This window comes from Acartia tonsa, chromosome 9, assembly GCF_053477335.1.
Source record: "Acartia tonsa isolate MP-2025a chromosome 9, ASM5347733v1, whole genome shotgun sequence".
Classification (NCBI taxonomy): Eukaryota; Metazoa; Arthropoda; class Copepoda; order Calanoida; family Acartiidae; genus Acartia; species Acartia tonsa.
Genome location: NC_137268.1, coordinates 29,554,165 through 29,577,774, shown reverse-complemented (window position 1 = coordinate 29,577,774; position 23,610 = coordinate 29,554,165). Strand labels below are relative to the sequence as shown.

General features: G+C 31.1%; 2 protein-coding genes across 2 annotated transcripts; both read left to right on the top strand.

Annotated features, from left to right (window-relative positions):
- The first annotated feature begins 4,338 nt into the window (after nt 1–4,338).
- Nucleotides 4,339–8,215, top strand: LOC145328735 (uncharacterized). The gene is made up of 7 exons (XM_080172552.1): nt 4,339–4,622; nt 5,611–5,695; nt 6,180–6,279; nt 6,802–6,933; nt 7,237–7,329; nt 7,537–7,572; nt 7,912–8,215. The coding sequence occupies exons 1-7, from the start codon at nt 4,399–4,401 to the stop codon at nt 8,046–8,048; spliced, it is 807 nt and encodes a 268-aa protein (XP_080028678.1). The 5' UTR covers nt 4,339–4,398; the 3' UTR covers nt 8,049–8,215.
- A 341-nt stretch (nt 8,216–8,556) lies between these two features.
- LOC145328734 (uncharacterized) lies at nt 8,557–17,262 on the top strand. The gene is made up of 8 exons (XM_080172551.1): nt 8,557–8,811; nt 9,371–9,494; nt 9,923–10,023; nt 14,229–14,310; nt 14,835–14,901; nt 15,331–15,472; nt 15,905–16,024; nt 16,333–17,262. The coding sequence occupies exons 1-8, from the start codon at nt 8,656–8,658 to the stop codon at nt 16,450–16,452; spliced, it is 912 nt and encodes a 303-aa protein (XP_080028677.1). The 5' UTR covers nt 8,557–8,655; the 3' UTR covers nt 16,453–17,262.
- Nucleotides 17,263–23,610: the final 6,348 nt, after the last annotated feature.

The window sequence follows — 23,610 nt, the reverse complement described above, 5'->3', positions numbered from 1 at the left end:
ACAGGAAATTTAATTTTGATTCTATAACTGAAATAATTTTGGAAATCGGACCATAAACACCAAAGATATGGAGAAAAATGTGAAAAATACAAAAATAGCCTAAAACCTGCTTAGGTCCTATCGCCATTGATGTTTTATAGTTAATTGTGCTCCTTGCTAATGGGAATGTTGTCAAAAAATTTCAGCCTTTTATCTTTTATAGGAGCCGAGAAAATCACGTTTCCCCCAAACTAAGACGGACATACGGACAGACGGACATACGGACAGACGGACATACGGACAGACGGACAGACGGACATTTCAAATTATAGAGTAGCTTCGCTACTAAAAAGGGTCAAGGAAGCGAAAAATGACTTAGACTTATAAAAGGTTTGGAAATTCATTATCAAACAGGGGACTTTCACAAAAAAATGTAGCCTTCTAGCTCTAATAGGAACTGAGATAATAATGAGGGGCGTTAAACGCCCCCCCCCCCCGACCAATTAAGGTACGGCAAGGGGCTCAACTGTTAAGGGTTAAAATGAAAAATAATAAGTTTAAAACTGTTATAAATTTTATGATTTTAATTTTTTATTCGTGGAATATTGTCTGTAATACGATGCTATACATGATTTTTCAGTATGACTGAGACCGGTTCTAATCCAGCGGATTTTAATCGATTTCCAAGCCATACTGGAAACAAAACTACAATTTATGTAGATTTAAATCATTGGAAAAGTTTGGATACTACATACCAAACAAATTCAAGAAAAGTTCTATAGGTATTTTAAGCCAACAAATAAGATAACCAGTGTAAGTTCAATGTCCTCTCACTCTATGTGTCTTAGGGAATATTAAATTCTTCCTGTTAATGAATACTATTTTATTTCCTTTTAATTTTGCTATTTTTAATAAATGTGCTTTTTGCAAGAAACTATTTGCACAAATATGGGAGTGAGAAAGACATTATCAGTGATTATCAGTAGTTCTATGCAAAAATTTCATTCAACCCTTTATGGCCGGCTTAGATTTTTAAGAAAAAATTTAATTTCAACAATATACTCAATTATTTTTATATTTTTAAAGAGAGAGAGAGGGGACTTCTAACTGTTAATTTACAATGAACCCGTTCTGCTATTCGTTGGCTTCAAAACTTTATAATTGAATATTAATTGGGTTGTACAAACTAAAAGTGCCTAAACTACATCACCAATAACTTTAATCTACAAAATGGGTAATTTGTTTATCCTAAACGATTGTCTTATCTCTTAAAATTTTACTCAACAGATTGTTTATAGTAAGGGAATGCCTTTGCCTTAAAAAAAGATCAAAATATCAACGTACATTTAACTTCTAGATAAACATTAATTATTGAAATAACACCTAACAGACATCCAATTAACCCTTACAGATCGGGCCCTAATTCCCACCTTATCACCTTATTACCTTCTATCTCGGATCCTGTTACAGATAAAGACCTAAAAATATTTTCTGGTGGTTCATGTGAATTTTTAGAGAAAATTACTTTTTCTAGTTATAGCGGTCAGACCGCTCCTTAACCGCTTTTTAGCGGCCAGCCGCTAAATTTTAAAACAGCTGTAGAGCGGCCAATTTTGCAGCTAGGATAACCAAATTTTAGGATAAACTTTAATTTTTCATAAAAAAAGATTACTTTTTCTTGTCATCGTTGAAAAACAGCAAATGACGGAAATAGCCACTTTCGGCGGTTACGGCGGTAAAACGGCAGTTGGCGGCGCCAATAAATATTTTTATCTGTTTATTGTTGCTCAAGGAATTACCAAAAAAAATTTTAGGTCTCTTTTTGTAATAGAAGCCACGATATTTATGATATATGTCTATAGTAAAAGCCGGACAAGAAATCGGTCATAAAGTCGGCCAGGGAGCGGTCATCCGGTCATAACACCACTTTCTCAGAAGGTCATTGATATCTTAGTATTTACCAAAAAAAATTAGGTTTCTACCTTAAACACAAAAGTCATAATGTAGAAATTAAGATTTATTTAGAATTTTTTTGGTGCTACCCAACCGACTTTGACCGGACATTCCGACCGACACAGACCAGATATCCTAATAAAATCAACTCTTGCCGACGTATAATTACTAAACTTAAAAAGTCATGAAGTCACAGCTCCCCATCTTACCTACAAAAAAATGAGATTGAAAAAACTAGAGGGGGGGGGGATCTTCCCATCCCCCCCCCCGGCCCCCCCCCCGATCTCTGAGGGTTAAATATGATTAATTAACATTAATTTTAATAAATGTCTTTTATCTACTACAATAATTACTTGTGCCTGTAATTTGACCAAAGTATTTCCCTCATTCTCACTTGTAATAAGTAACGTCTCGTGTATGACGCAACGCATTTGAGAAAACCGTCACCAAAGGGTTAATGTAATGCTTTTACTATAGATACTTGTGCTATGTAACGTCTCTAGTATAATTTTGTATGGTTAAGAAAGCCGTCTCTAAAGGGTTAATGGAATGCCTTTACTATAGATACTTGTGCTATGTAACGTCTCTAGTATAATTTTGTATGGTTGAGAAAGCCGTCTCTTAAGGGTTAATGTGATGCTTTTACTGTTGATGGGTTAATGTAGAACCCAACCTATTTTTGGAAGCAGTTACAATCTTAACTGATAAATTGTCCACATATTTCATTTTGAAAAATAAAATTAACATAATATTAGATTTGTTAAAAGTTTTTTAATCAAAATTATTCTCAGTTTTAAATATTTTCCAAGGAAAATAAGTAAAAATAACAGAATAAATCCCTATTTTGTTGTTCTGGGCCTTAATCCTCTCAGGGACAACAAAACTGCGATCAATTAATTATATTTTACTATTTGCAAAAAAAAATGTCTATATAATACGATGCAATAAATATCAATTCTACCCTTCATACCCACTTCCCCTCAATTTCATACAAAAAGGAAGTTTGCCCTGAAATTACCCCGACAATATTATGAAATTTTCTATAGTTGAATTAAATTATGCAATCGTTAGAAATAGTTCCTACTGTTACTATGTCAGGTACGTGAAATTCCTTAGCCCAAAACAGGCGCAACTCATTACCATGCACAGTTAGGTCGTTCAATCAAAGGGTTGGTTGTTTAATGGGCGAATGGACGCTTTACATCGCAATCATAAGCGGAGTATGTTTTAAGGTGCGTGGATGGGTCTAGAACCCGAAGCGACAACAAGCCCCCTAGAGTCTTAACTCTTAACTAGATGCTAGGGGCGAATCTGCAAGTTTTTTTTGACTAGTTAGTGTTTTGAACATTAATGTCCTTGTAAAAACAAAGAAAAGAGCGCACAAACAAATGTTTTTAGGAAAAGGAAAGCAAAAGCATAAACACAACTAAAAACAATCAGGGATCTAAAGGGATAAGACAATGGACGATAAATTGATATACGTCCCAATAATGATAAATAAAATTACCCATTCTGTAATTAGTGATTCAACTTTATGAATTAACCAATCCAATTAATTTTCCCTTTTCCCAAAGTGTTAAGAAACAAATAAGAAAACGTGATTATAAAACTTTGGGGACTAGTGTAATAAACAGCCCTATATCCACTCCCTCCCTGATAAACAATGGGCGTGAATGACCGACTTACCTATATTTTTAACTTAAACAAAGAATAAATAAAAAAGGCGACTTGAATATTTTAGTTATTTATCGCATCGTATTATAGATAGCTTTCCCCGGATATTAAAATGAAAAGCCCGAGTTGCCAAAGAACAGGGCTAACAAAACTAGTATTAATTTAAAGATCTTTATTTTAATATTCGTGGAAAGTTGTCTGCAATCTTGCAGATATTAATCAGTTTTAAAGCCATACTTTACTGGAAAAGTATTTAATTAAAATTTAATTTTGCTATTTACAAAAATTACAGAATATTAATATAAAAGGATAAAGATAGCCAAAACAAATAAAGAAAAGAATTTATTCTCTAATACTTCATTACTCTAGTCCCAAAAGTTTTATAATAACGTTTTCTAATTCGTTGCCGTGAAAACTTTGTAGACTTATATTAAATTTTAATTACTTTGTTCATTAAGTAGAGTTTAAAATGTTTCAACTGCTAATTGTAATCTAAGATAAGAAAGGGGTTCTTTTGTGTATCATCAATTTATCAGCCATTGTCTTTTCCCTTTAGATTCCTGGGACTATATAAAGAAATCACATACTACATTTGTACTAATATTTCTACAGACAGACAGACATACACAATAGGGGAAGCGAAGTTTTATAGAAAAAATGTATAAAATACGCTTTTGGCCATTCGCCAAAATTGCGACACACTCAAAACATTCGTCGTAAAAATATTTAGTATAATTTTGCATAAGATAAAAGATACATTCTATAAATAATAAGTGAAAAAAAATACATAAAATGCCAACAAAAAAATGCGTTAAAAATCTAGAAGACATATGCCTTCAATTAATACCTATAAATCTCCAAAATTTGATACATAATTTGTTAAATAAAGTTAAAACTCAGTATGAGGCAGGTGTCCCAAAAAGAAAAATTAATTATAACATTGAATTGTTTATATGTGAATATAAAGAAAGATTATTTTATTCTATTCCTGCACATTTTCATTATAGATTAACACGGTAAGAAATTTTCTCGTATTCATTCGAATCCGGTGGATAGGAACCGGCTCTCATCCATACGAAAAAACTATGTCTAGCATCGTACTATATCCAGCTTTCTACGAATATAAAAATGTACAATTATAAGATTTAAACAATTTTTATTAGCCGGTACCTTCGGCACCTCGGGGCTAAAAAAACTAGTTTTAATCTCATAATTGTACATTCTATATCCGCGGAAATAGAAATAACTATTCCTGTAAAGCTTAGAAACCCAGGGATCTAAAGGGATAAGACAATGGCCGATATATTGATGTACAACTCCAATGATGATACACAAAATTACCCCCTCAGAAGATTAAAATTAGTTGTAGTAACGTTTGAACATTCAACTTAGTGATCCAAATAATCAAAATAATCAAAAAGTCCCCAAAATTGTTAAGCCAACGAATAAGAAAACTATATTACAAAACTTTAGGGACTAGTGTAATAAAGCCCATTGTCCCCCCTCCCTCTGTATTAGAAACCGATAAATATCCGTTTGATTAGAACCGGTTATCAGCCATAATTAAAAATCATACAAGATTTGTTAGCTTGGGCCTTCGGCTCCTGGAGGCTAAGCAAACTTGTTTTAATCTTTTAATTTTTCATTTTAATATCCACGGAAAGCTGTCTATAGTACGATACGATAAATAACTGTCAGTAAACTTCAAAAACGCAAAAGTTATGTACAATAGAGTTAAATTTAGAAATTATAGATAATCAATCTCTTATCAAGACCAATAAGAACACAATGTAGAAAAAAATCATACCAAATTGTTGTTAAGAAATTAAGCACAATTCTGTTTGAAAAAACCCCCAGATTTTTCATCCATACTCGAATCGTATACAATTAAATATAAACAATGATTTTCATCTGTTAGAAATTCCATATTAACTTTAATGGATTTTTATGACTGATTGATCATCTAGTGTAATACATCTTAATACAATAGAACTATTTTTTTAGAGACCTGATTTCCACCATATCAAAGCTTGTTAGCGAAAGAAAGCTAAAAAATCCTTTCCACGAACGTGAGGTGATTGCTAAACAGGTAAACACTAAACAGGCAGTTTCCCATAAAATGCCTATTGAGCACTGAACCACCCCCCCCCCCCTATTTTCTATTTTTGAAAATAAATAGAAAATAAGAGAGGGGGGTTGTTAGTTTTTTTTCTTCGTGGCATGTTAAGTTAGGTTATTTTGGGTGGTGGGTAGTCCCGTAGGGTTTGTTTGAGCACCGCAGTTATAGTCCTAGCAGGTTTAGGCACAGAGCAAAATTATTTTTGAATTTATTTATTAAAAATAGATAAAAATGGGATGTTCCATTGGCCCTTTGGGGTAAGCACCAGGAGATAAAAAGATTAAGACCTCGTCATTTTTTTGACAAAAAAATTTATGTCCAATGATTTTAAGGGATAAGAAAAATAATTATAATCTACAGAATGGGTGATATATAATTATCAATTAGGATGTATATCAATTTATTGTCCTTTGTCTTATCTCTGCGCGTATATGATTAGTTTTGCTTATTTCAGAGCAGTATTGACCGCCAGCTAACCTGGTTGCTGGACGAAACTTTACAGAAGTTGGTCAGTATTGTCGCCAACGACGCCGTCAAAGTTTTGGACATTTCAGGTCAGTGTGCATCATCTTCAGGGTTACTGGGATAGGATCATGGGGCAAATATGAATCTGGCAATTTTCCTCAAAGTGCTTGTATTTTTAAAGTTTTAGTCAAACACAATTGAGCTTGGTTACAGCACAACAGGACCCCCTAATTTACACCCCCAATAATAATTAACAAACTTACCTCTGCTGTACAATAAATTATTTCTTGAAAGGTTTAGACACAGCTATTTTGAATCAAACATCAAACAAGTTTTACGATTTTCTGTTCTATTCTTTTTTAAAAAAACTAATAAATGTATAATTATAGATGTATATCCCATTATATATGTATATACCTTATTCGTCTACTAGCAAATTGCTTTCTTCTCTTTTGTAGGGACTTGGCTTAATATTTCCGACGCTATTGGCTGATATGCAAAGATCCAAGTGAAAGTCGGCACAGGGTCCCCACCCCTTGAACATACAACTATTTAACCCTTACCCCCGCTATTCTTTTACTTTAATCTTAAGGTAAAGTGTATAATTTTAGATTTGATGGTATCTCCATGCATAATGAAAAGTTTATCAACATATTTTTGTGATATGGAAAGACTGCAGACCCTGAACTATGGAAAACTTGACAGTACGGTGCATAATCTGTTTGAAACCTGCGACATGTCAGGTCATCTTTTTTAAATTAACGGATCTGTGTATATCTTTATGTATGTGTGTGTGCCGAAGGATCTCGCTAACCGCTGAACCGATATGGTTCTCCTTTACAATTTAGTTTCTTAAAGGTCCTGGGAAGGTCTTTAACTAATTTAACCATCCCAAGTGAAATCACTCCAAGAAATAAATAACCCACCAAAAAATATTCTATATTTTTAAAACCAAAATGGGGTGTGGTAAATTTTCCCTAGAGGCCTCGATTTGCGTATCCATTCGTAACATTAAAGTAAGTTCAAACTATTTTATATTTTCTTAGGAATGGAGCTGCAATTTTTGAACAAGTTAACAGCACTTCACCTATCTAATGTTAACCAAGAAACTATTAAAAGCATATCAACATTTAATACAGGAAAACAACATTTTCTTGAAATCCAATCTTGTACCTTTTTAAAAGTAAAATTTATCTCATTAAACTGGTTAATATTTTGGTAGACTTGGGATGAATTCCGACTCTTTTATGAACTGAGATTAAAAAGTTTTTGTCGGACATCAAACAAAGAAAAACTGATTGAAATAAACAACTTAAAAATAAAAAAGATGTTGTTTTACTGTTTAGAATTAACAAGTTTAACCTTACTGAATACAGTAATAGGTGTTAATACAATTAAAATCAAAATTTAATGCTACAAAAGATCTTTTTAATTACTAGACAACGTAGAAGATATTGAAATAAAGCTTTGTTTTGTTATTTTGTTTTAATAAATGTAGAAGTATAGATGTATAATCCATACAACTACCTGACCCAAGAGTTAAAGACCCTTTCGTCTGCTATCAAATTGCTTTATGTGTGTGTTTATATTTCTGTCCCTATTAGCTGATTTCAAAGACCCAGTATATAATCAGGACAGGGTCCCCGCCCTGTGAGCAGAGTTACATATAGCTCATGCCTCTTCAAATATTTTACAACAATTGTATAAACCCTAAATGTCAGATGATGAGAGCATAGACTGCATAAACAACCTGAAGAAATTGCGAAGTCTGTATCTTGACTCCACACCCCCCATAACTCCGTATGGATATGCTGAACTCATCAGAAATCTTCCCGATCTTAGGAATGAGTTCATTTAATTGATACGTCATTACTTGGATGTTGCACCAGATTTTCATGTACTTTGATAAAGTGATACTTGCAGCTGGCTAAAATAACGATAACCATATCTCCTCCCCTCCTACTGGATGAACGAACTGACCTATAAATGAGGTCAATTTAGCAACCTTAATTAACAACAAATTTTCCCCTGTCAAAATGTTTGTCCACTACATATATCTATTGTAGATTTTAAATTTTTCAGCTTCAAATTAATGCTTAATTCACCTAACTAAGAGATTTAAGTTAGAGAAGAATAATACCCTAAAACCAACCTAAAATAAATGCATAGCCTTAAACTATCCTAACACCTGCGTGAAGCTTGATTTACTTCACTAAGATATTATAAATTTTTTTAAATTAACTATCCTATTAACTATTTTAATTAACTAACCTAGCATGTTAAAGCTCAGTGTTGAAAGGGGTAGGGAAAGAAAAACAATAGCCCGAAACCATTCTAGGATTAGATTTTAAAAATTATCAGCCTGAAACCCTGCTGGAACCTATGTCAACTGTTCATAAATCAGTTCATTAGAAAATCTTAGGTACGGACAGAAAACATTACTTTTTTATATATCCTTTGAAAATATGTTAAATCATCCAATTCATGCTAATAGAGATTTGGGGCGTTGTGATGCATTTGGTGAGGTTCTGACTACCCTGTACTCCAAGTGGTCCCTGTACCACAGATCTGTAGGAAGTATTCCCAAAGTACTGAAACTGGAGAGTGTGGACTGTCAAGGAATGATTTCGTAGAGAACCTTTTTGTTACACTTTTTTATATTTTCTGAAAAAGACCATCAATTAACAAGCCAATTTTTTCCTCATGGTCCTTGTTTGTACTACAATTAGATGAAACTGTTCTGAATCTTTAGTATCCCTCATACTTTTCCAGTTGTAGAAACTATGAAAATCATTATTGATAAAATTATGATCATGACTGGGTCTTTTATCTTCCCAATAACAAGGAATGCGTATTCTTCAGAGAGAGAGAGGGGACAATGAGCTTAATACACTAATCCCCAAAGTTTTTCAATAAAGTTTTCTTATTCCTTGGCTTAACAACTTTGGGAACTATAGTGAATTTTAATCGTTTGGCTCATGAAGTTGAGTGTTAAAAACGTTTCAACAACTAATTTTATCTACAGAAGGGTTATTTAGTTTATCATCATTGGGGATGAACATTAATATATTGGCCATTGTATTATCCCTTTAGTTCCCTGCGCATTCTCTGTAGCCTAAGTTTAAGAAATTTGGAAATATTAATAGTACTTCACTTCCAAAGAAATCATTGACTACAGGACCAATCACTGGACAGGAGTTGTCATTCCTACAAGTGTACTGTCCTAACCTGAAAAAGTTTGGGTTCTCATTCAATGGACGCAGAAGAAGGAGTGCCCCTGATGACAATCTTATAGCTCTTACAGGCAAGTTATTTTAATTCTTTTGATGGCAAATCAAATTTTTTGAGCGTGAAGATTTTTTTTCGGGGGTAGGGGGAGGGTTAAGGTGTCCCTGAAAACCACTACAGAACTGGTATTTATTCCGTGAAGAGGTGAGCTCATTGGGTTCACAGGTTACCAAGATCCTTAGGTTTAAACAGACAAATAGAAATTGTACTGCTATATAATATAGATATATTAATTGAATAACTATTATTGTGTAGGTTAATGATTTTTTTCGTATTCATTCGAAACTGATTAATATCATACGAAAAATTATGTCTAGCATCTTATTACATACAGTTTTCTACAAATATAAAAATGTAATTATAAGATTAAAACAAGTTTTTTTAGCCCCGATCCGCGGAAAGCTGTTTATAATACGATGCAAAAAAAACTGTTCTTGGTTTTAGAAATGAGAAACATCCATGAGTTATCAGTATCCAATGCAGACTTCTACAGCCAATCTCTCTTCTCCATTCTTCAACATGGAACTAACATTCATAGTTTACAGGTAATACTAGCAGCTACGCATTAAACACCTCAGACAGAAACACAGAAACAGATCCTTTTGTATAAGGATTACAATTAGTGGAACAGAATGTGGTTTTGTATGCACTTGCACATAAAAGTCCAGATCAGAAATTAATAAGATTCTTTGGCAAATAAAACATTTAATATCTTTGGTGTTTTCTTAACCTCTTCAGCTGCTTCGGTTTTTGTACAAGGAACAATTTTAATTGTGTAATATTTAATTCTTTTGAGGTAGTTTCACTATTAAGATAGGTCTGTAAGAAAAATCCAGAATATTTAATAACCAAAATACTCATTTATTCAATTGTGTATAAAATAGTAAGGTTTTTTTTGTCTGAAGTTAAAGATCTCAGAAGTTACTTGCACTAATTTAATGTATTTCCTGTTGTTTTTATATAATTTATTTCGAGTTAAACATGAAACAAACTATGAATTTATGTATTTTTAAATGTTTATAATAGATAAATTACGAATTACGGAATATAAATCATGTACATTTGAAGTATGAGATATTATTTTTTTGTTTTAATAGAAACTCAAGAAAATCATTAAGAAAATCAGAATTTAGACCCATATTATTTAAAATTGATAAAGCAGATTTTACAACAAACAATGATTGAGAGAAACCGTTTAGAATGGTCCATCTTGATAAACATTCATCTTTACTAATTTTTAATGAGCGATCTTTGGCAATTAGAATTAGCAATGATAGTTGAAAAAATATTTCATTTTTAGCAAATATAGGGTACCAAACATTAAAAAGATAAAAATTTTCTTTGAGATAAATGAATTCAGGGGTATCATTATTAAAATAATAGTCTAAATATAAAGCAAGTGCATTTATAAAGAATTTTGGGTAAAGGCAAAAAATAATGAATGTTCTATACTACTTTCTACATTACATAGATTACATTTGGTAGAGTCACTATGACCAAAAAGACCTAGTTTTTGTTTTGATACAAGAGTGCGGCATATTTGTTCAAAAAAGAAACTTTTAAAATATAGGGGTAGAGGAAGAGAGAATAATTTATTGAAACTCAATTCAAAAGACTGAGTGTCAGGGAAAAATAGACCATCTCTCAAACGAGTTTTTATTGCAGGATGTTGTTTTTTGAATTTATTTCTTAACATGATTTTGAAGTGTAGAGAAAATATTTGTGGATTAAAATTGTTTAGGTTAATGAGGGGTTTTCCTAAATTCATAAACTCTTTTTTGGTGACTACTGGAAAGTGGGATGCAATAGATTTCAAAACATTTAATTTATTAACTAGAGTAGTACATGCAGGGTTATTTGTTATTTTAGTATGTAGAGTAGGAAGTATGATAATTCTATCTCCAATTATTCTGTGGTCAAAAATATTTGCAACTGTAATGATATTATTTTGTTTAAGAAGGGAAATTTCATTTGATGATAATTTGTGTTTAAGCATAGAAGTAGAGGTTAATGAAATTTTTAAACAAGTGTTTTTATTAGTTTCCAAATCTTTTAAAAATGATATAATTTGATTAAAATATCTATCATTACAGTTAGGGTATATCGATTTAATGGAGTTCTTATTTTGAAGAAAAGTAGAGTAACCAAAGTTACTTAAAAGGTTATTTAAATCTACATGTTTGTGACGAAAAATAATTCCTAGAATTGAATTTGGATAGATAAAAGCATGATGTAGAGTGTTAAGTAAACTGGGAATAAAAATAGATAAACTTTGATTTTCTGGTTTTAAAAATTTTAATCCTCCATTGACAAAATCAAGTTCAATTCTTTTTTCTGAGACTTTGAAACGATGTGATATACCATCCATAGATTTATTAGACCACAAGAATTTAGAAATGATATTCCATAGTTTTTTTATTTGTTCAATATTAGGACAGTAAACACGAAAAATATGGAAACACATTGAATTAAGTAAAGACATGCAAAGATTACGTCGTTTGAAGATATTGTAACTATTTCTAAGGGGAAGAAACTTTGCTTTTTTGTTCAAATTATTCAATAATTCATCATAAGTGATTTGGGCAGCATTTTTCATATCAAATGATAAATGGATACCCAAATGTTTAAGGCTAGATTGAATAGTTCCTATTTTGCTAAGATTTGGTGGGATTGTACCATGGACGAGAATTTTAGTTTTAGAGAAGTTTATTTTTAAACCAGTACTATTTTCTAATTCATTAAGCATGCAATATAGTTTTTCAATATCCCTCGAGAATCGAATACAATAAAACCTCCAAGTATCGTCAGCAAATGCTAAAGATTTTAACATTTTTTTACTTATTTTCAAAGAGATATGATGAAAAACTATAGAATCAAGTACAGAAGGAAATATATGATGTAAAATATTAAATAGAGTAGCGGCGCTTGGGCCTCCTTGCGGTGTTCCAAGGATAATGTTAATAAATTCAGAATAGCAATTTTCTACTTTAGCTCTAAAACGGCCTTTAGAAGTAAGGTTTATCCATGTCTGAGCAAAATTTCCATTAGGAAATATATGTTTAATTATTTTATGTAACACTTCGGGTATAATACGATCAAATGCACGCTGAATGTCAAAGCTGATAAGTTGGCTGTCTAAATTATGGGATTGAATGTAATTCATTGTTGCAATAGTAGAAACACTTGCAGAGTGCATATGACGTTTAGGGGTAAAGCCAAATTGATCATTTGAAATTATTTTGCTCAAATATGGAATCACCTTTTTGTTTAAAGATTTAGATTGTATTTTATATAGTGTTTCCATAGACGAAATAGGACGTTTATTTTGTCCTAGTGAGGGATCAGTTCCTTTTTTATCTATGAAAACAATATTCCTATCCTTAATCCATGCAAAAGGAGAATTATCAATGTTTTTAACTAGATGAAGTTGATTTAGAGCTCGTGTCATGAAATTAGGCAATAAATCAAACAAGTATTGAAATAAAATTTTTTGTTCAGAGGACAACCCAGGAGAACTATTATTACTCATAGATTTGATAACATCCTTATATTCATTGACAGTACAAATAGGGGAAGTTAGATTATAGATCTGAGGATAAATTTGATCAATTGACAGGTGAAATTTCTGTAAGAAACTATCTAAATCATAGTTAAGTATAGAATTGGGTGAAACTGTTTTTGCATGCAATTTACTCAAATGATTAGCTATTTCTTGGGGGTCATTGTTTAATTGGTCATTAATCATTATGCAATGTTTTTGATTAAATTTACGTCGACAATGGCTAAAAGTATAAGAATTTGATTTTCCATCTAGTAGCAAGTTTCTCATAAAAATAGTTTCAGAGCGAGAATGTGTGAGATTTAGAAAATATTCTTTTTGCTGTTTATATAAAATATCGATTTCTTCTGTATTGTTGATTGTTGAAGCTTTTAATTTTTCTAAGATTTGGGAGATAGATTCATCAAATTTTTTGGTTTTAAGATAACTTTTAAGACGAAAATTGGAATAAAATTTGTCATGATGTAATTTTAAATGTTTCAACAAAACAAACAGAACAGAAGTTTCTTCATATACAGTGTTTAAAAATGATAGATCAAATTCGATTAAATTTGGGTTATTTAAATAAAACTCAACACCTTTACTTTTTGAAATCAAATCAGCATTGTCAAAAAGGAAAGAAATAGACTCTTTTTTCATAAGATTTTGAAATTCAGAATTATTAAATAAAAATTTTTTCCAGGAAGGTGCACAATATTTAAATTTGGTTTTTGTCCCAATGAATAGAGATTTGTGATCTGAAAAGGAATTAAATTTGTAATCAATTTTGATAAAATTAGGTACATTAGTATAACAGTGATCAATTAGAGACATACTATTAATTCTATTACCACGTCCACGCCAAGAATATTTAATATCTTGCTTTAAATGAGCAGCTAAATCATATAAATTACATTTTTCTGTTATATTTAGAAAAGCATTTGCTTTAGTTTTATGAGAAGGATTTGAAAAAGAAATATTTGTATCTCCAATTAGAGTAAATTTTGATAGTTTCTTTTTACTAATAAATTTGTCAATGTCATTGAGAATTTGTAAACATTTCCTAGTGCAGTTTTATACATTTTTGTTTTTGTTTTTTTAGGCTATTTTCCTAACCTCAAGTACTAACCCCCTAGGATCTTGGAACATATCCGTTGGTTGTGTATAAAGTATTCCAATTGTATTTTATCTGCAGAAATAATTTTTGTTTAGCTTGTTAACCTGGATGAAATCAACCTGAATTCTATAATAATCATCGGTAATGGGTGTGTCAATCTCAACTCCATCACAATAGGCAGGATTATCATCAAAATAAATGAAAATTTTTAACAGCATAACAACACTAATATCTTTAATATTAGAATTCTTCATTACTATATGTCCTTTCTAGTTAAGATGTTAAGATCAGCTATTTACCAAAAATATCCGCACGCTTTATATTTTTTTATTTTTGGTGATTTCTCTTCGGAGGGTGGTGGTACCCTCTCCTCAAATATCTAAAAACCTTTCCAAGACCTACGAGAAACTACACTGTAAAAGAGAACCATATCAGTTCAGAGTTTAGCAAGATCCTTCAGTACACACAGACATCCTTTTAATTTATTATAAGGATACCTCAAATACTCACATAGTATTTAAAGGAAAGTTTTAGCTTCATGTGAATTTGCATCAGAATATAATTTAATGCTTCCTAATCTTTAGGAATAACTTGTTTTTCACCTAATTCAAAGTGTTTTTAACTTAATTCTTGTTATATCAGTTAATTTAAATTCATTTGCACAAACTCTCAAGAAAACAATTTGATGACCTTAAATTAAGCATGTTGTCACTTCACTCCAGACAATGCAGATTTTGATAAGCTGACCGCTATTTGCACAGAACAGGATAGCATTGCAAATTTGCAGATTTAACCTTGTACAATTCTACAAAATAATTTTATAGATATAATCAAGTATTTAATATCTTATGTTTTTCTTTTTTAAAAAAATGTGTTTACTTTTGAAAGATTAGAACAAAATGAAACATTGTGTCATTAGTGGCTTATGAAAAATTGTCGTCATTTTAGGTTGCCAATGTGGATATCACTTATTGGTCAGTTTGTTCATCCAGTAGGAGAGGAGGGGATGGGGTAAAGGGGGTTGGGATGCTGAGATCTTTATTTTAGCAAGTTACAAGTTTCACTTTTTTAGAGTACATGATAATCTGGTGCAAGATCCAATTAATAATAAATCCATTAAAAAGTGTTAAAAGGGTCCTCAATAAATTAAACACTTGAGTTTTAACTCATAATTCTTATTTGCACTGCTAATTAGGAGGTGAATAAATCATCAGCCCCATTCAATCACCTTGAGTCAGTGAATATTGTACCGACCACTTCAGTCCAATTCAGTATTATCAAGTACATTGTCTACTTTAGCAGAAGGCTCAAGCAGCTTAGAATCAACATGATGCATCAGGTAATTCATCTCCTTTCCAGTATGGCTTCGAAATCGATTAATATCAGCCAGATTAGACCTGGTTCTCAGTCATACTGAAAAATAATGTATAATATCGTTTTATAGACAAATTTCCACTAATATCAAAATATAAATTTCTTCTGAAGAACTGCAGTTCTTTTTCATTAAAAATTTTATCTAACTATTATTTAAATGAAAATTTTCATATAAATATTTCGGATCATGGAAAGAAAACAAAGTAGGGGGTTTCGTTGTATTTTCACAGTAGCTTTTCTTCTATTTCTAGATCTAGTGAGGGGCTTTAACCCTGTGGGGCAATCATTAAAACTTGCCTAACCTAACCTAAAATAACATCTCAAAAACTACTTTGAAAATACGACGAAATCCGCTTCTTTCTTTTTCTTTCCATGATCCAAAATTTCTATTGCATAGGCTGTAGATGATGGTTTTGTATCTTCTCTGGTGACCTGGAATCCTATGAAATACCTGGAGAAGATTGAGTTGATGAACTCTGCTTACCTGGCAATGATGGCAGCAAATACGTTGATACTGGTATTATGATTGTTTTTCTTTACAATAATTATTATAAAACCCGGTGTATAAATGTATAAGTATAGATGTATAAACCAGACAACCACCTGCCCTAATTTGAAGAGACCCTTTACGTCTGCTAGCAAATTGCTTTCTGTTCTTTTGTAGGGGCTCAGCTGTGTTTATATGCCATTAACTGAATTTAAAGAATAAAAACCTAATGAATCAGGTTGAATTATTTATAGACATTGCTGACATAAATCTACTATGCTTTTTAACTTAAACTCTTAGCGTGTTATTGGTTAGCTTCTGGTAATATCATTATTTAGAAATGTGGTGTACTGAAATGCCTTGGCCTGGTCAGAACCTGGGGCAAGGTAGAGAAACATGAAATCAGCGCCATCAAGAGTGAAATTAGAAGAAGAAACCTAGATTTAGAACTTAATTAATTCTGTTTACTTAAGCATGGGTGTGAGAAAGAATGGATATATAATATGTGGATTTTGAGAGATTCTCCTTGCCTGATAAAATGTACCTTCCAGCTGGCTAATATAACGATACACCAACTACTCCCAGTTTACCTCATCCCCTCCAATCCTACTGGAAGAACGTACACACCAATAAATTAGGACTATAGTAGCTTCAGAATGTGAGCTATTCCATGTGAGTGCTACCTAACCGGCTTTACTTTAAAATTCCAGTCGAGCCTTAAGTAAATTAAGTGGAGGAGGTGGGTAGTTTTTTTCATTATGCCTAACCACTGGAGGGTTTACCAGTAACTTAATTAACATATCCTAGAGTAATAAACAAACAAAAGATATCCCCCACTCCATATTTTGAATTTTTGGGATAATGGGGGTTTCTGTGCTCAAGAAGGCAATTTAAGGGATACCACCCAATTTTTTATTCACCAACAAAAGCATATTCTTATATATGTACCAGATGTATTAATTTGTTAATGATAAAAACTTTGTGATATAAACAACTTACCAACAGGGTGTTAATTTGATTTATTTCTTTAGTTTTCATTTCTCCATGCTTAATAAATAAGTTTAAAATACTAGTGGTTGCAGATTTTTTAATATTTATTTTGCGGATTTTTTTATGGTTTTAGATTATTTTGCCAAGAAATTCAATGATTGTTAAAGTTTTTAAGTGGGACACCCTGTACGTAATTATAAAGATCATGAAAATAAAAGTACAACAATTATTCAAATAATGTGATTTTTATTTATTCATCTTTTAATAAAAATTTTAAGTTAAAATATTTGAAATGGTTTTAATGTTAAGGACAACTCTGTCGTGTATATAAGATTTTGATACCAATAAAATTTACATTCCTATGTCCCCTCCCTCCCTGCTAAAAATAGAAGGCGGACTGACAGATTTGTTTAACTATAAATGTCAACCAATGGTTCCCTTTTTTTAACTGTGAAATCTAAAAAATAGGGGCTGAGTGTATTTGTATAATAGCACAATGGAAAAATTCTAGATTTTTAAACAAGAACAAAGTCTAAAGTTTTTAAAAGGAGGTTAGACAATGGCACTTATTGCATTGTTACTTTATTTTTCTTAAAAGCACAGCTTATCTAAAATTAGGGTCGGTACGTCCGTAACGGTTAGCTCTTTTCGTTGATTTAGACATTTTGTCCTATTAATTTTAAACTTTGCATGGTAATTCCTATGGTAATTCCTATGGTCATTAGCAACTCCTAATTATCCTATTAGGTAAACTAATTTTTGGAATAATAATTCCTAGGACAACAAGGTACAATGTTTTAAGCAAAGCATCTCTATAATGAAGTCCTAAAAATGTATGTATTTCCTTAAACAGATCTTTGTATCTAATCAGCTTTGAAACAAATTTATGTACAATTTTTAAGACTTACAAATCAATGTTCTCCATATTAAGTTTACACACTCTACAAGAGTTATTGTTAGTTTGTCCTTTCTTCCAATTTTATGGGTTTTTTTCCCACTGTGTGAAAGGAAAACGGAAAAAAAACTGTAGTGAATATAAAAGGTAGAGTTGATAAGAGACATCATCCGTCAAATGACTCGTGCAGAGTTTTTACAAAAGAAGTTGTATCAACTTTTTTTTTATGGCTAGCCGGTTCTTTTAGTAAGTAGTAGATGTAAAATTTTTCATAGAATTCAGATATGCAATCGGTTTTTTTGTAGACCTCTTATTTTTTAAGTAATTTAAGTTTTTTAAAAAAATAATTAAGTCGGTTTTAAGGTACTAAAACGCAACAAAATAAAAGAAGAAAATGGCCAGTAAGAACAAAAATAGTAAGATCTTTAATTTGACACCTTACTTTTAAAATTCTGTTGAGTAATTATTGAAAAAATCTATTTTTTTAACCTCGGTTTAATAAAAACTTTAGACCTAAATATTTTCTCAAACAGACATAAAAAACATGGGTTCATATATACCTTTAGAATCAGAAAAATATTACGAATCCATTGTAAGCAAAATTGAAAAAAAGTAAAAAAATAAAAAAAAATAAAAATGGCCAATTGTATTTTTTGTTCTGGCAACACTATCATCTTCCCTTTTTTACCCCCTCTATACCCCCTTCCCATTTTTATACCCAATTCAAAAGTTAAGACGTTGCCTGTACAATATAATATGATATTTTCATATAATTCCTTTTATTGTAGTTTATATACTATATTGTAAACTTTTTTTTTCAATTTTGCTTACAATGGATTCGTAATATTTTTCTGATTCTAAAGGTATATATGAACCCATATTTTTTTACTTGTGAAATGATAAAATTGAGTTCAAAGTTTTTATTCTCGTGGGTTTAAAAAAATCGATTTTTTCAATAATTACCTGACAGAATTGAAAAAGTAAGGTGTCAAATTAAAGATCTTACTATTTTTGTTCATAATGGCCATTCTCTTTCTTTTTTTTGTTGCATTTTAGTACCTTAAAATCGACTTAATTTTTTTTTTTTTAAACTTAAATTACTTAAAAAATAAGAGGTCTACAAAAAAAACGATTGCATATCTGAATTCTATGAAAAATTTTACATCTACTACTTACTAAAAGGACCGGCTAGCTATAAAAAAAAAGTTGATACAACTTCTTTTAAATAATTGTCATTATAATAAAGTAACGGGATTTTTGTCTGTCTCTCTGTACCGAAGAATCTCGCTAACCACAGAAACAATATGGCATTGGTCCTTGGAAGGTTTATAACTATTTGGAACCTTTTATTACATAGATGAGTTGATTAGGCATCCCATATTTCATTTTTGCACTTTACTTCTAGGGACTTGTAAGCTCAAAACTTATAAATTTGTATTTTGGGGGGTTGCTTTACCCCAAAAGCCCCTAGAAGTAAAGTGCAAAAATGAAATATGGGGTGGCTAGTCAACTCATCTATGTAATAACAGGTTCTATTTTAAAAATCAGCTTGATATCTTTAAAAATAAGCTCATAACCTAAAATTTTAGTGTTTGGGGGGGGGGTCTTTTGCCCCACTAGCCCCTTGAGGAAAAGTCCCAAAATTCAATTTTCAAAATTTTACAGGTAGATCCAATCATATAAGAGAGCTTACAAAAAGAATTAGGTTGATAACTTTAAAAACAAGCCCACACGGCCAGGGCAAAATTTGATAATGAATTTTCATTTCCTATAACAGTACAAACTCCCCCCCCCCCTTATTTGGGTGTAATTATTAGCAATAGCAATTGACAACTTTTTACTTTGTTCTTTTGTATTATACCAGGGGAAGTCTAAGCTTTAATTAAAAAAAACTCCACGAGACTTTCTGACTTTCTTTGGATTGGTTGTCTGATGGGTGTTCACATCCCTTCTGATATAAAAACAGAAATTTGCTTAGTGATATTCAGGAATATTAATGCATAAGATAATGGTTCAAACTTTTAGACATTGCTAGTTTTAACAACCCAATAAATATTTTTAAAATAAACCCAAAGTTTTGAAGCCAACAAATGAAAGTACCAAAAAAAATAAAACTTGGGGTACCAGTAAAAGTTTCTGTCTAATGATCCCCCTGCCCACACAATAAAATTATAAATTCAGGATTATTTTCTGTTTTGTATGACCACTTGGAAAAAGGTTTGAAAGGATTGATTTACAGTCTCGAGCTGCTAGATGATAATGTCAGATCAACATTCAAAATAGCATACACAAAGAATAGACATTATGGTCATAGATAGGAAATAAACCAATTATCGGGGAATTATATCGGTACCCAAAGTAGTATACTCAATGCATATTAAATATATTTACCAATGTTGACTCAAACACTTTGGATACTTTTATTAAATCTTGATTGGTTGGTTCAAACTTTTTTCAACAAATAACTTTAATCTACAAAAGTAGTTATTTGGGATGTATATCAATTAATTGCAAATTGTCTTATCCCTTTTAAGATCTCTGAAAAAAAAATTATTATTGAATATGGTTGTCAGGCAATATGTTAAATTAACCCATTAGTGCCGAGCGCCACTTTTATGGGCCGATCGAGCTGAAAATCTCAGGGAAGCTTTAAAATGGTCAAAACGGAATTCCAATTTTTTTGTTTTGCTCTAGTGGCGTGCACAGGAAAGTTGCAAAAAAAACCGGTTCGGCATGGCCATAAATGCCAAACGGGCATTGAGACCCGTTTTGGACGGTTTCTGCCGGCATTAAAACCCGTTTTTTTTCTAAATACCCGGTTATTTCGACAAAAAAATGAAAAATGTAATTTTTGAACGCCCAAAGTGAGATGAACACTTTTTAGAACTTTGATACGATCCGTAATTGAAAACTACATAACCTCATGTAATCTATAGAGCTACAAGTAATATACGAAGCGATTTATATCACATTTAGTGGTTTGGCTATAGGTACCACCCTTTTCGGTTAAAAAAGCCTGTTTGTCAAAGTTTTAAAACACACACACTACAAAAAAAGAACATATAAAAATTGGGTGATAAATATCAGAAAAAGAGCACAAAAATATTGGAGATTACTAGGGTATACTTATTAGGGTGGCTCAAGAATAATAAATCATAAACAAATATTTAATGGTTGAAAAGTTAAAACTAATGGGTTAAATCAAAATATTAAAGACAAAAATATACTACATATGTTCATAACATGTAAAGTTAAAAAATATTACAGAACAATAGAATTAAGGAAATGATTTATTTTCAATGAAAATTTATATAAAATGTTTACAAATGTAATAGATTATCTATATCATTAATGATCAATGCTTTTTATTCCTTACAAACAAACTATAAAATAGATTTCCTAAAAATGAATAAACAATTAGTTGTAAATGTTTATTTTATTTCTTTTCAATTCTTTGTATAATAAAAGAAAAGATTTTTAAAATAAAGTTAATTTTAATAGTAAATCTACTGTAAAATTATCTGTTTCATGTACACCTATTTGTCCTCTAAATTCTTTTGTTCCTCATTGGTTGAATTCTTTAAACTCTTATTCTAATTTGCTAATAAATAGCCTAAAACCACCACCGGCTTTATAATAAGCTTCCCTTAATTTAAGAACTTAAACAGTTGATAGTGAGATCTTAACGGACAAACATAAAAACCTCACTACTTCTTATAGTAGTAGGTAAGAAAAATAGCTTTAAATTATATCAAAACTTTAACTAAAAATAATATAGTCTAAAAAGACTCTTGGTCAAATGTTAAGCTTTCCTAATTTTTAAACCCCTGTATATTATAGGATGAAAGAAAAAATACAAAAATTGTTTATGTAGCTGCGCTTCTAAGACCATATGCTAAATATTATATGGTTGAGAGAGTCTTTATTGATAATTCCAACAGAAGTATAATTTCATTTCAATCGTTTCAACAATTTTTTTCATCTTGCACTGTTGCACTTTATGCTTGTTTTCTCATTGAAAAAAAGTTGATAGAATAACATTAATGTTTTTATCTTGGAAAATTTCGCTTTATGCGCATTTTCACATAGAACAATAATTTAATAGAATAATGGACTGTGGCATTTACACTTATTTTCACATAGAACAATCATAATAGAATAAGATTAATGTTTTCATCTTGCACTGTTGCACTTTATGCTTGTTTCACATAGAACAATGGCGATAGAATATCAATCACCTTGTATGAGTAAGGTGGATTTCCATAACACTGTATTGTCAGGTATATTAAAGGAGCAATTTTTCATTTTCTTTCCAAACACCGGGGATATTAGGTTAAACCATCAGACAATCAACCCTTTGATTGATTGTACGACCTTTTTATGAAATTCTGTCTGTGCATGGGGAACCTAGTAAAGTGTCTGACTCTGATTATGACGTAAAAAAAATTAGCCAATGAGAGGCCAGTATACACTGTAATTGACCAATGGTAAAATTTATAGTGGCCTCTTATTGGCTACTTTATTTTTACGTCATAATTAGAGTCAGACACTTTTACTAGGTTCGGGTTGTAAACAACTAGACAGGTGAATCTACCTATTACTTCTGCTTTATATAATTATCCCTATGTTTTCTAATACAATAATCATGAAAAAGTACCTAGGATAATTTCTACATATATATAATCTATGTAAGATCACTAATTGCTTTTCTTGCATATCTCTTAAAGAATTTTTATATATTTTTTTCAATGCATTTGTTTGGTGGTTGATTTTAAATTATAGGTTTATAAAACTAGGCTGTCATTTGGTCAAGGTTTTACACTTGTCAGTAACGATGCTTCTCTAGAACCAAGGCATCTTATGGAACTATATATTGATTTACATCCACATATGAAAAACAAAATGAAGTTGTTGGTTGAAAGGTTTGGCACTACTGTTTTGGAACTAATCAATCAAATTTCAATAAGTACCCAAAGTTTTTAATCCAAGAAGTCTCCAAAAGTCGAATATTCATGGATCTGAAGAGATAAAAAATTAACGTTTAATTCATGAACATCCCAAATTATGATAACCCCTGCCTTAGATTCAGCTTGAAAATCTTGGACAAAATCAATATTTATAAAAGTCCCCAAATTCATTTATAATTGATTTTTTTTTAAATTGGGTACCAGTGAAATTTCCAGTCCAATCTCCCCTCCCTCCCTGTTTATATCTCATGTGACTAAAGCATATTACACTGTTAAATAAAATAATAACAGGGATAAAGGAAAGTGTCAATTAGTGTTTCCTTGTTAAACACAGTGGCATTGTGTTGACAAGCGATTTCAACGGTTTATGTCGACATTACACAAATTGATCTTATTAACATTGTCATTAATACGATACTATACATGATTTCTTAGTATGGCTGAGAAACGCCTCTAATCCAGCGTATATTAATCTGATTCAAAGCCATACTGAAAAATTAGTTATTGCTTACCTATAATTCCAATGACATTGTTCATGTCTACTACATGCTGGGGACATTAGACTGTAAATTATGCTAGTACCCAAAGTTTTATAAACATGTTTACTCATTTGTTGGCTTAAAAACTTTGGGTACTTTTATTAAATCTTGGTTGGTTTAAACTTCATGTTTTAAAGTTTTCATATTACCCACAGAAATGGAAATTTTGTCAATCATTATTTAGGATGTACATTGATTTATCGTCCATTTTCCTATCCCTTAAGA

Bases quoted from the DNA above. Each gene is read 5' to 3' on its own strand.
- LOC145328734 (XM_080172551.1), top strand. From the start codon at position 8,656: ATGTTAAATCATCCAATTCATGCTAATAGAGATTTGGGGCGTTGTGAT. The intron at 8,812-9,370 runs ATGATTTCGTAG...TTGACTACAGGA, and splicing joins AGAGTGTGGACTGTCAAGGA to CCAATCACTGGACAGGAGTT. The intron at 10,024-14,228 runs GTAATACTAGCA...ATTTTTGTTTAG, and splicing joins CTAACATTCATAGTTTACAG to CTTGTTAACCTGGATGAAAT.
- LOC145328735 (XM_080172552.1), top strand. From the start codon at position 4,399: ATGCCAACAAAAAAATGCGTTAAAAATCTAGAAGACATATGCCTTCAA. The intron at 4,623-5,610 runs GTAAGAAATTTT...CTATTTTTTTAG, and splicing joins TTTCATTATAGATTAACACG to AGACCTGATTTCCACCATAT. The intron at 7,330-7,536 runs GAAAACAACATT...TTTACTGTTTAG, and splicing joins CATATCAACATTTAATACAG to AATTAACAAGTTTAACCTTA.